The sequence below is a fragment of the Syngnathus acus genome, chromosome 5 (genome assembly GCF_901709675.1).
Source record: "Syngnathus acus chromosome 5, fSynAcu1.2, whole genome shotgun sequence".
In the NCBI taxonomy this organism is placed as follows: domain Eukaryota; kingdom Metazoa; phylum Chordata; class Actinopteri; order Syngnathiformes; family Syngnathidae; genus Syngnathus; species Syngnathus acus.
This window is the reverse complement of record NC_051091.1, coordinates 2,727,884-2,740,878: the sequence shown is the minus strand read 5'-3', so window position 1 is coordinate 2,740,878 and position 12,995 is coordinate 2,727,884. Positions and strand designations below refer to the sequence as shown.

General features: G+C 47.1%; 1 protein-coding gene across 3 annotated transcripts in view; it reads right to left on the bottom strand.

Annotated features, from left to right (window-relative positions):
* arhgef10la (Rho guanine nucleotide exchange factor (GEF) 10-like a) overlaps positions 1-12,995 on the bottom strand; it is a 62,068-nt gene that overhangs the window by 32,886 nt on the left and 16,187 nt on the right. For all 3 annotated transcript variants that reach the window (XR_005097953.1, XM_037251392.1, XM_037251393.1), the window contains 7 exons: positions 11,931-12,047; positions 10,006-10,098; positions 9,711-9,881; positions 7,345-7,490; positions 6,374-6,549; positions 3,381-3,496; positions 2,387-2,514 (listed from right to left, as the gene is read on the bottom strand). Coding sequence is in view for 2 of the 3 variants with exons in the window: in XM_037251392.1 (XP_037107287.1) it covers positions 2,387-2,514; positions 3,381-3,496; positions 6,374-6,549; positions 7,345-7,490; positions 9,711-9,881; positions 10,006-10,098; positions 11,931-12,047 (947 nt within the window). In the remaining variant the exon portion in view is untranslated. The remainder of the gene's footprint in view (positions 1-2,386; positions 2,515-3,380; positions 3,497-6,373; positions 6,550-7,344; positions 7,491-9,710; positions 9,882-10,005; positions 10,099-11,930; positions 12,048-12,995) is intronic.

Sequence of the window (12,995 nt, the reverse complement as noted above, 5' to 3'; positions counted from 1 at the left end):
TTGCTTAAAACTTAACTTGATAATGAGCGCGCTGTTCTATTTGAGTGTATTGTTTTATCTTCTCATTTGCTGCTGCTTGACTTTTAACAAAATCCGGCCCAACGAGTTGTGCACAAGCACCGGTACTGGTAGAGGCTCCAGTACCAGTGGCTGCCACGGTGACGGAAGTTGAGTCTATTTCCTTCAGATCAGATCACTGCAAGTGGAGAATGGCAGAGTCCATTTTCATCCACGCCTCTCTCTCTACTCCTCACGGGAGTTACGGCGCAAAGTCATTGTAGTGCCACGTAGTGCGCGGTCACCGAGATAAGATCACAAGGAGTCTCCGAGGTGTGTGTATGTGTTGGGGGGGTGCATTATTTGGGCGAGCCTCTCTGCCTGGATGAACTTCCAATGAGGTGCCATTCGCAAAAGGAAGATAAAGCGACGGCAGCGTTTGGTGAGATTTGAAGTGCGCATCGGCGGCTCCCGCAGCGGCGCGAGAAGGCGGCATATTAATGAAGCGCTGTCACACATAGCGGCCTGCTCGCTGCCTTTGAGGAGGCGTGTCGGGATTCTCCCCACGTAGGCGCTGTTTGCGGTGTGCAGCCTGTGATGTGCCTGCCTGACTGCAGAGCGTCGCTCGCGGCCAGACAGGAAGGCAGCCGCTTGGTAGAAGAGGGAGGTCCCTGCTGCGCTCCCACGCTCCGGCGCGGTCATGCACGTCGCACGCCTTTGTACATTGTGACTACGGAGGGAGATTTGTAAGAAATGTTCAAAGGAAAGTTGAGATGGAGACGTTTGGAAACACATGATGGAAGCAGCTCATGCCATGAAAAGCTGAGTTTTTGTAGATGCCACAAGATGGTGGCAAAGCGATTAAAACGGAGCTGATCGTAAAGTACCAACAATGTTGAACGTATACAATCATGAACCCGGGTCACATAAATGACTAGCAGCGGTTTTATGATTTAAGACAAACAGCTCATCAATAGTATAACATTTTGCTTACTTGCAGTAAATTCCCACAAATGACATGTAAACATTTTGGCAAGGAGGCCGGCAAAATCAAGTCAAAGTGGGTTTGTTTGTCCGCCTGCCTGCTGTTTTGTGCTCCCTTTGTAATCTGCCATTGCCACACCCTGGGTGGCATCAGAACGGGCACCCGCTGTGCAACCTGTCACCCCCCCCCCCCCCGCCCCCGCTCGCAGCGCCCGCACCGGCAGGTTGCAACAACATCACGGCACAATCCCGTTGTAAGCACGCAAGCAGAGTTGCTTCCATGACCTGGCGGGAGTTGTCTCCCCTGGAGTTGGCTTTGTTGGCTTTTACTTCTCCAAACCAATTTTGAGGTCTGCCTTCACTTCATTAAACAATACTACAAAAATACTGATTGTCTTTCCTGACTCTCTGGATTATTTCTAGTCTGCTGCATATTGGGGAAAAAAGGTCCCCGAGTTTGAAAAGCCCTCTCTCAGGAAACGGGGATCCCGCCCTTTCAAGGGACTCACGCGAGGGCAACATCTGGAGCCATCAAACACGTGCGTAAGCAGATCGGCCCAGCAAGTCCGCTGTGACAGTTGACGAGGGAAGCGGGAGACGCGGATACGACCAATGTGTACATTCAAGCTGTCACTTCAGCTCAGCGCCGCGGGCAGTCGGCCCGCTTCGAGCGTTTCACTGCGGAGCTCAATCATTACATTTTCTTCTTATTATTATTACCGTTTCTTTCAGAAAGACTCAAATGTCGACATCGCAATCAGTGTCCTTTTTATCCCTCACCACGCCGCATCCTTGCTCTTTCCCCCGCCAAAGGCGGCAAAATGGGATCTATTATCCAACGCCATTATTTCATTTTCCTGCTTCCTACGTCGTCCAAAATAGCACATTTGTTAGCTGCACACAAGCCATTATGATTACGGTCGCTATTTTGTTTGATTGCTTGAGGAAATGCTTGATGTAAGCAATTCAGTGTTTAAACAGGCAAAAAAACTGGCACAGAACCCAACACGCATCACAAGCGTGATCCAAGTGTGCCACATGTATGTCATGCTTACACACAATGACAAAGACATTTTCTGCAATAGGCAATTTTTCTAGCACACAAGGCTCAAATTTGGGAGCAGTCTGCCAAAAGCTCTTGTACAATATAGCGAATATCTCTAAAGGACCACTCAAACTGACTTTTTTCAGGTATGGCTTCCTGTGACTTTTTTGTGGGTCTACAAAAGGTCATGGAACATGTCTTAAGGGCTTGAATTAAATACAATGTAGGATACTGTAATTAAAAGTTAAAGATTGAACTGCATGTTAAAAGTAAAGTACAAGATTAAAAAAATTAAAAAAACACCGATGTTTACTGGCAGTACCCCATACCAGTGTTTGCTGGGTGTGATATTTGACTCACTTGTCTGGCCTCCCGGGCAGCTGCAGGCGTAAGCGGCATTTGTTGGCACTCTGGATCTGCTCTTCTTTGATGCGAATAAGCCTCTGCAGAGCCAAACACCAGTCCTGCGCCACGGTGGTGTTCAGGTTCTTTGATGGGAGACAAAAGCAAAGCGGAGTTACATGTTGCAAGGGGGCGGGAACAAATGGCACAGTCATCAGATGCCGTTCGAAAAAGGGCCGTCGGAATTTGGGAGGTGATTGCATGAAGCTCTTGTGTTACATCACACCAACACGCATGTTTGGTGGATTACCTGGAGTCCTTCTTATCATTCTACTGCAAAGTTGACTCTCATCATCCCAGCATGCTCACTTGGCAAACTCCAGGTCCCAAGTGGTTTGAATGGCTTTGGTGCGAGTAAAAATTCAATTGATGATACTGTCATCAGAATTTGAAAGGATGCAACTGGCGAGTCTCAATCAATTTTGCCTCTTTGGCTGGCAGAGCAGCAATCTCCAGAGGACAATGAGTACATTCTTGGCACGTGAAGGCAACACTGCCACCATTAGTTCAAGAGGCTCTTCTGTGATTGCCAGATATCACCTCCACCAGTCTTCTGCCCGCACTATGCGGCAGATGACGGCGCCACAGTGTCAGCTGCAGACTGTTCTGATTTTTAACACTGCGGGATGAGTGGCGGCGCAGTGGGTACGACTCTGGCCTTATATCGCCTCCGCCTTGTTAATGAAAACTTTTTTCTATTTGACAACACTATGGCTTGAGCAATATAATGAAGGCAGCGTCACTTCAACAGACAGAACAAAAGGAAGGTTTTCAGTCACTAACTATGGAGAAGACAAAATGTGAATACGATTTCATGAATGTCAAACAGCAAATATGGTGAAAGTAATTCCCTGCATATTGACGGCCAAAACAAAACCACATACGTACTTGAAAACAATACATAAATATCTGTGAGAAAAAAATGAAATTGAAGTTTAAATCCTAAACGCACCTGGTAGGTCCCCTCCAGGGTACCCACAAGTAGCGTCACGTCCTCCACCACACAAAGGTCATGCTGAAGCTCCTGCAGTTCTTGGTAGAGTCGAGGAGGACCCAGGATGGATTTCCCTAAAACATTCCAAATGGCCGTCAGACTACAATAGATGACAGAGGAGAAACCAACAAGCAAACAAATGACTTAAAACACTCTGGAGTGGCCAATTTTCTTTGAACACTTTTATTGTTCATGACTGCACAGCACACTCTGAATAGCAGGTGAGCTAATATTTTAGAAAATGAGCAACGTGCTGTCCACATGAAATAACGTCTGGAATACTGATAATAGAGAAGATTTGAAAAACGATTTCCATCGTGTCAAAGTATTCACATACTGTAAGTAGGCACGACAAAGTTGACGTTTTGACAATGCCGAGCAAAGCCGCACGAGCACGAGGAGAACATGCAAAATCCACAGAGGAAAACCAGACCCCAAAGTGGAACTCCAGACGTGCTAACCGCTAATCCTGCATGTGAAATGATGTCAAACAAGAGTAAAATGTACCTCCTCTAAAGAATGTACGTGCTCTTGGCTAACGGATAAGGATTTGGTAGACACGGAAAACAAATAGGAGCGGTAGTTTTCCCAAACTGCAGAGGTAGAAATGAAAAAGGTGTGCTGCGTAGCGGCTGGATCGATCGTCATCATTACGGAGTGGAGCTCCAGCCATGGAATGTAGAAAGTGTTATTTGGGCCTATGATGCCCTTTTCTGGGCCAAGAGGAGCGCAGGTGTCTTATTAGACGCAAAAGACGGCATCGATTCGCAGCCGGCGCTTCAAAGTCTCGCTCGCCTACTGCCGCCAATCGATGGCGCGCCTTCGCCGGCTGCGCGAGTGCCTAATTAAATCAGCAAGGTGCATTTGACTGCAGAGGTGTCGCGCACCGTCACTGCCACTGTGTAATAAACAAAGAGACAGATCACAGGGTGCTGTATGCGGGCTTAGCGACCCCTCCCCTGGTGAATGGAAGCGGGAGGATGTTTGGATGGCCTTGAGATGTTCATTTAAGAAGCTCTATCGTAGGGCTTTGCTTTTAATGGCATCCCAGACGTGGGGAGCCCGAGACAGCCGCCGTGCGTGTGAGGAAATCAATGGGTGGGAAGAAAGAGAGAGCAGGATTGCATGGACTTGTTCACAGGCAGGACGAAATTTTCTGGGGGGGGGGGGGTTCCTCCTCAATATGGGATTTCTAAGAGGCTTCCTGCACCGAATTTCAGGTCACTCCCAGAAGAACCAAATGGATTTTGCTACATTGGTTACTTCCGTTCATTGGACATTATGTGCTGCTCCTTCTGGTGTGTGCAACTTGGCCACACGGAGGCAAAACAATAAAAACATATGACGGACAGCTCTCGCCCCAGAAAGCTACAGTAACCGTGGTTCTTCAATGAGGATAAAGAAAATGTCTGAAAGTCTTGTTCTATTTTTTGTCTATACATCCATCCATCCATCCATCCATCCATCGTCTTCCGCTTATCCGGGGTCGGGTCGCGGGGGCAGCAGCTTCAGGCTATACATAATAGATTTAAAGATGTGTTTTAAGAACATGGCAGTGATGCTGCTTTTCAGCCCATCTATGGCGTTTTGCATTGTTTGTTAGCATGAAGGCAAGCAGACTTTTCTTGCATTTTTTGAAACTCTTCAAGAAATTATTCTTCATAATGACCAATTACGGCTCATCTGTTTTCTGGGTTTGGTCATGTGGTGTTTGCAAGCAGTGCCCTTAAACACTGTGATGTTAATTTCATTTGACAGCCAGCGGCACAATGGCCGCCCCCAGAGATGGATTTTGCTGCTTCATACATACGGCACTAACAATACTCATTAGAATACCCTGTTTTGATTAGTGGGGCCGCATAGCGTAACGGACATTTTGGACCTAACTTTCCCATTAAGTGTCGTACAATGAGCGAGTTTTTCCAGGCGAGGTGGTGACAAGCATTTTTAGATAATGAAAACAATAACTAAGTCATGAAAATAACAGATTAGAAAACATTAAAAATAGAAAACATCTTTGTTTGAGGCAGCCGTACAATCGAGTGCGGATGACCAGAACAGGAGCACCTCTGCCTCATTTTGAGCTGGGAAAAGCCTTCCCGAGGTGAATGTGCTGAGTTGTAATCCAGCGTAATCCCGTAAAGACGGGATACGGGTTTTCACGCTCTCAAATGGCCGTGCGCGGGCAGCCGCCAGCCCGGAGCGCTCGCTCTAAACATCGGCTTTTCTGCAACTAAGTCGCACCAGTGTGACGGCATTCACGCTCGCCGATGGATTTCCACTCTCTCCGCGGGAACAGGTGAATGTAAAGCCTTGTCTGATCCGCATCCAAAGCCTGCCGAAACACATAGGACGATGAAGGCACTCCAATGAGGAGGAGGAGAGTAAGATCCACACTCGGTAGCTTCCTTCTAAATATTTCTATTGTGATGATATACGCATGTCCACGGTCACATTCGATTTGGTCAAGCTGCGTCTGAATCTCTTGGCCGCCAGTTCCAAACTAAACGCACGTGAACCTCTAATTGGGCCTGGAAAATGGCGGTACAGTCCGGCCAGATTGATGACGGCACTGCGGATGTGTTTGCGGTCTATCAGAGGGAAATGAGCCGGCGGTGACGCTGCGGCTCGTCTCGCCTGGCATCTCTGTCCGAGATAAAGCGGGTCAGGGCTGGCGCCGGAACAAGTGGCCGTCATCGCTGCAAAACCCGAGTGACAAGCAGAGCGGACTCATCTGCAGCCCTGTGCGGAACACTCGAGGGCAGGAACAGATTAACCGCGCCGAGTGAGCGTACGTGATGAGATCAACTCTGGGGTGTCCAAACTACGGCCCAGAGAACATTGGCGGTCCGCACGTCTCAAGATGGAATTGATGAATCAACTCGACGGAGACGCACATGCGGCAATTGGATGAAGCGGTTGACGTGGGCTTGATCTCAGCTCGGGCTCACCTGAGGCCTGTGCGCTGCTTTGCCGCCTGCTCGCATTCTGCTGGTAGACAGCGGCCTCCTTGCCCTGGGAAACGTCCTGGCCCACCTCCACCACCTGCACCTGCTGCAAGGGGGCGCTCCACTTCATGGTGTACTTGGGCCCCACCGGGACCAGGCTGCTTATGTCTGGAGAGCCCCTGGTGAGGACGACATTGCAAGCATCTGTCAGTGATCGGCCCACTTTCACTTCCACGCACACAAAAAAGTACGGTTTCCGCAATTTCAGCACATAACGGCTTGAAAATTTGAAACTGAACCGGCCACACATATTTTTGGTTTTATATGCTGAATTGGTGCTGGTTCTCCGGGTGTTTTTGGCGGACAATTTCGTGTCTTCTGCGAATGTATTTTTGCAATTCCGATGTGGCTCATCACACGTGTTGCCAACCCAAACTGGACAACATGCTGCGACGACAAGCTCATTGCCATTCATGTATTCGTGCAATCACGCAGACAATCAACATTTGTCAAGAGACTAGAAGGCGGGCAAAGTCAACTTGGGGACTCTTGAGTGCGACGATACACGGAACGATAATTACTATGACAAGAGGGCTGGAAGCGGCATCTTTAACAAATACAGAAATAAATGAAGATTCCAAATGAAAACTCAGACTCTGTGTTTTACTCGATCGATGATGGTTCTGTCACAGATGATTCGTAGGAACGAGCCCAAGTTACTCCTGCAGCCGTGGTTAGGCATTCCAGCATTTTTGCTTCAAAAGCCGAGTGAACTCTCGCACGCTCAAGTAGCACCCAAAAAGCCTCGCAGACATCTGCCGTATGCACGACGCCGGAATATTCTCAGAGCGTCGTCACGTTGGAGCCTGGCGTAACCTCATTGCCATTTGCCGCTCGTCCCCCGAGGAAAACTCAACTCCCGCGAATACACCAGTAGAAAAAGGCGGCATTTGGCTTCTCTCAGCGGGACTTACTTGACATTTATGTTGGCGCAGATTAGGACGTCGTCAAAAAGGAAGACCTTGCGCTCCTTGGACTTGAGGACTTGTCCGCGCTCACCGTACACGGTCTCGATGAGCGTCTCGCACTGGACCAGAGAGCCTTGCTCGAGGTTCAGTTGCTGCGTGGGACAATTGAATGGCTTAGATCAGAGGAGAGACCGGTAAGGATGGTGCGAGGAGCACAACATGGGCCTCTTGCTCGCTTGTAACCCGCAAATGTATTTTTCACCTATGTGAAAACGTTCGAGCATTTTGATGAGTTGTCATATGTGACATCGCCACATGGCGCCACTGCGACTTCGATTTTCAGAGAGCAATGACTGGATGAAGAAGAATATCCACAAACACGATAGAAACGCACTTTGCTGCATATCAGGTTTGCTACATACACAATTTAAGCACCCAATAACAGCGTTTTATTCAGGAGGAAGCATTTTTATCTCTTTATCCCGCTTCTTTTACGAGTGTCTAAATCAATACGTCCGCCTGCTTTTTATGCATCACGCGCCAATCTCGAGCTGCCGGCAGTGAAGAGCTCAGTCAAATATGGATTTTTGGAAGTTTTTTTTTTTCTTCTTCTCAGCACGGGCACTATGCAAGTTCATAAAAGAGGCAAACTATTTTGCGAGCAGAGAAGTCATCAATGTCGAATCAAGGTATTAGGAATACAGTCGCTGACAGCAAATATAGTTTTGTTTAACTTTTCATTTGTGTTATTTGTTAAGGAAAGAAAGGAAATAAGTGTCGCACTCTCTACTTGAACAAACATACAATGAATGAGAAATAAACGGAATGTAAAATATTAAACCGGTTGTGCATCATGATTAAATCATTGTGACTGCTTCAGGTGTGCGTGCTTTGGTCATCGGGGGAAGAAGAAACATTCTAGGAAGACCTTCACAACTATTGTAAGTGACTCAGTAAACACAGTAATACGAGTCATTTTTCATGGAGGATAAGGGAAATATGATTATTGTCTTTTCTGTTTACATTTGGCAGTCAAAGCAAATACTGGTGCTATTTGTTAATCCGTCTATGGTGTTTTGCAATCTGCCCAAGTATTAAGCTTGCACAAGGCAAAATGTGAGCTTGTTTTCAATCCACATGATGTGATTCTCTTTCTTCTTTGCTTCGTGGAGCAGAAAACCTTACTAAACAGCTTGAAGACTTGTTTTGGAAAAATTGTTCACTATCTGCCATGTTGCCGCTTGCCAACTTTTTACCTCCAAGTCGAAGTTAAAAAATAAAAATAAAAAATGAAAGAGTTCACAACGCCTCATATCTCAAGGCACCACTGTACTTCTTTTACTAGTATTTTTTTAACACACATATCTATCTGTGCGTGTGAGCACTTTTGCCAATTTGAAGCAAGTCTCACAATACTGTCAGCAGCGAGTAGCTCATTGAAAATTGGGATTTCAAGCCTCTCATAATGTGATGTTTATATGACGAAAAAGGCGTGTCCGCCACCCGCAGTGCGGGGAAGCATCTTGGAGGACATCCTACTACCGCAGCGTCCACCCGGCGCTTCGCTTGCGGCCCGCGCCCATAAAGGGAGTGATTGGTGGTTTAATGGCTTCCTTCCTGTGAGACCGTATCCTTAAAGTCGGCAGTATCAGGGCACAATGGGCTTTGCGCCACATTTATGTATGTGTGGGGTGCGTGTGTGTGCGTGTGAGTACGCATTCACACTCTGACTGTTATCTGTTCAATCTGGCCAGCGTAGACAGTTTGAGGCGCAGAATGAATATTTCATTGGACAGTTATGAGGGCAATAGAAGAAGAGGTGCTCTCCCTTTCTGCAGTGTCACTGCGGTGAATTGGGTGCGAGGAATAAAGGCGGATTGGCCCAATCGGCTCCTCTAGAAGACCTGGAACGCATCGGCTGACTGGGAGGAGGAAGTAGGGGGGTGGGGGGCTTTTGATGCCGCTTCCGTTGGGGGAGCGTAAAAGTAAAGCGCTCTCCGCAGCTTCCAATTAAATGTGTCATTTAGCGGCTAATTATTTTTATACAGCGCAGCATTTGGTGAGACGTGCGGCTGCAAGATCTCATTTCGGGATGCTAATGGAGAGTGGCTATGATAATAGGCGTCATATTCTGGAGCTAATCAAAATAAAACAAAAATGAAAAAAAACACCTCTCCACTGGAGATGACCGATGATAAGAATTCTGGCGACTGTCTGGAATTGATTCTTGATCAATTGCGTCTTAGAGCCTAACTGAGTGCACATGTAATTGTTTGCAGGACTATGGGAGCGTTATGGAAAATGGATGCTATATGTCAGATTTTTCATTTGCACTCAGAAGCGCACAAAGATGTTTTCGTGCCATTGGTCACCTTACTGAGCAGACGATCGCTGACGCTGCGCGCGAGCTGCTGCGTCTCAGCAATCTGGTCGGCGACCCGCTTCTGCTCGTTGAGCTTCTCGGCCAGCGTCTCCAGCTCGGTGAGGGCGAGTTGCAGGGGCAGGCGGTCCACGTGGCCCTTGGGCGTGTTCTTCAGCATGTCCTGAAGGGGGCCGTAAAAGCGAAGGTTGGCATTTTCACTCACGGGAGCGGCGCTTCCCATTTTAAATTTATGGCACGGATCTGTGTATGTGGCGCAAGCAGCGCACACATTATTCACTGCCTACCTGCAGAAGTAATATGAATTGGGGGAATCGCTGAATGGGCTTCACCATCAGTCCATAGAGCGTGATCCGGTCCAAGCTGGACGCCTGCTTCTTCTGCAGAGGGCGGGACCCAAGGGGGAGAGGAGGGCACAAGGGCACATTGTCATTGACAGAAAATCGATGACCTGCTGCTCTACATGAGTAATCGTTTGCCTATATTAATACCTGAAACCAAAACGATACAACAAACTATAAAACAGCGTTAATCCCAAATCATATTCTCATGCAGCGAAGACTGTGTAATTTCTGTCGACAACCCAGGCTACACTTAACCCCTTCAAGTCATACTATAAAGATCTCAAATAGTCGAGCCATATCATTCCAACACACTTCCTTGGGGTGAATTTGTGAAAAGCCTACGGCTTATTGGGGTATGACTAAAGATGGAAGCTGGAGAATCCGTTCGATTCCACTAGTGGAGACGCTTCTCAATAATTCAAAATGCTATGAATAATAGAAAATACATAAGCGGCGGTGATTAAGGACATTGCAATTTCTTAATCAGGCCAGTGATGCTCAAAGCTCAGAGGCTTCACAAAGATGGCTAATCTAGCCCCGGCCGGGAATGCCTGGCACAATAATATACATCACCTGACTGAACATTGAGGACATTTCTCTACGGATACAAAATGCAGCACCTGCAGTAATCCTGCCTCCAGTAATCATTTGTGAGAGGCATCAAGCGGAGTCACAGCCGCCAGCCTGCAAATGGTAGTCCGGACCCCCGGCGGGGTTCCTTTATGATTTGTTATTCTTTGCGCTGTCACTTCCAGGTGGCCGGGCGACAGGAGAATCCAAGTGATGCGGCTTGACACCACGGAAATTACAAGGTGCTAATGTTCCTCTGCCACCATTAGCTTGAGTGGTCCTCTCCTTGGAGGATCAGTAAGAGTGGTGGAGCTGAAGAAAGGGAATGATGGTGGAGGGAGTGAGGGGGCATTAGCAACCAATATGTCTACAGAAAGCCTCCATCTATTTTTGGTTCGCTCCTCACAAATTCACTCCTCAGCAGTACAAAAGGCATTGCGGGTCACAGCATTGCCTGGTTTGTGCAAATGACACAAGAAGTATTTCTGTAAAAAATAAATAAAGGCACTCTATGGTGAAAATGCTACGAGGATAACTTGTGAGTTCATGTAGTTCAAATCAAAGTCAAGTTGACTTTTTCAAGCACGTACAATTTCGGAGTCAGATCATGTGACTTGTTCACCACCAGAGATAACGGCTGTTGCTTCGGTCTGCAAGCGACGTCACGCCCTTTCATCTGTACACTTTGAAGCGAGCATTTGAAGCAAAGAAAAAAAAAAAGCGTAGTGACTCACATGGCTGACTTTTGTGCAGCCGGTGTGGTTATTCTCAATTGCGCTGTAGTTGAATGGTGACAACCCAGGGAGGTCGTGAAACAAGCAAAGTAATACACATGGATTGCTTAGCTTCATTTTGCTCATCCAAACTACTTTTATGGACTGTAATTAGTAATAAAGGGAGCCGAAAAGGGAATAATATAAGGCAGTAAGACATTTCCCACCGTAACACGGAAGTAACCATTCTCCGTCGACCTGTGTCAAATAAACACCCGCTGCTGCTTCCTAGTAAATAAACTGCCCCTGGCTGCTATTTGAGAAAATGGAGTAGATATCCCCAAACCATAAAATGCGCCTACATCTAATAGGACCTATTTTCACAAGAGCGGGACATTTATAAAACACATAAAAAGATAAGTTGTGAAAAGTATTTGATTGTCTTCTTCCAAAGCCAAGACGTATGCATTATTAAAGGGCCACCACCCTTGGGGGCACGAGAGACGAGTCACAATCAGCCGCTGAGGAAAACAAACAACACATCTTCATTTGAGGGGAAAAATGGCGTGTAAAACCAAAGCTCACCTTGAGGAATTCCAGAAAGGCCGGTTTGGACAGGCAGGCCTTTTTAATGAGCGCCATGGCGTTGGTGAAGTTGTTCACGTAGTCACTGTACACGTCCAGCACCATGGACTTGGAGAACTGAGGACACACCGAGGAGCAAAGCGGCTTGAGCAGTGTTTACTCTCTTCACTCTGGCAAAGGTGCTTTCACACTGAACTTCATGCGATTTATGAGTTTAATTCATTCGGGGCATATGTTGAAAGGAAGGGGGGGGGGGGGGGGAAGATACATGTGGCGTGTTGTTGTTTAAGAGCTAGCTAGCTCTTACTGACATGTTCTCCCAGCTTTGGTAACACTGCGAACTGACGAACAAAACATGCTAAATTAGCTAATGATTAGAAACCATGGATGGGGATTATTCTCAACAGTGGTTGACTTGCCCTCTCTCCATTGACATCTTTTTTACATCATCCTCTATGGAGATTGATAGTCTATTTTGACAAAGCAAGAATTCCGTAGGCTAGAAAAAGAAAAAAAGTTGACAGAATATAAACTTCCTGAAAAATCTACTCACATACTCTACATATTTGCAATGCTTTCCTTGCGCTTTCTTCCTGGATGAAAAGAAAGGTCAATCCCATCCTACACTTTCTTTTCTTTTCTTTTCTTTTCCACCGAGGCCTCATTTGGCACTCGGTCTGCGGACAGCAATAAAGATACACTGCGTGATGCCCGGCAGAGAATTAGAGGCTGGACCCCTTGGCGCTGATGGACAAATGAGTGGAGATAATGGCTGCGGAGCTGCACAATAAAAAAAAGGGTTTTTTGGGGCCACAATGCAAGCCCCCCACCTTTGCCAATTTTCTCAATCAAACTCCTGCAGCTCACTTGAAATGAAATGAAAAGAGAGAGAGAGAGAGAGAGAGAGAGAGCGAGCGAGCGAGCATGGCGAGTGCAAACAAATACCAAGCCTCCTCAGTGCAAGCAATGCTGACTTTTGAGAGGTTATCACGGACGCTTTTTCATTAACGCAGGAAAATAAATAGCACCCACAACATTGCACAGCGAGCAGAGTCGAGAAGGTGG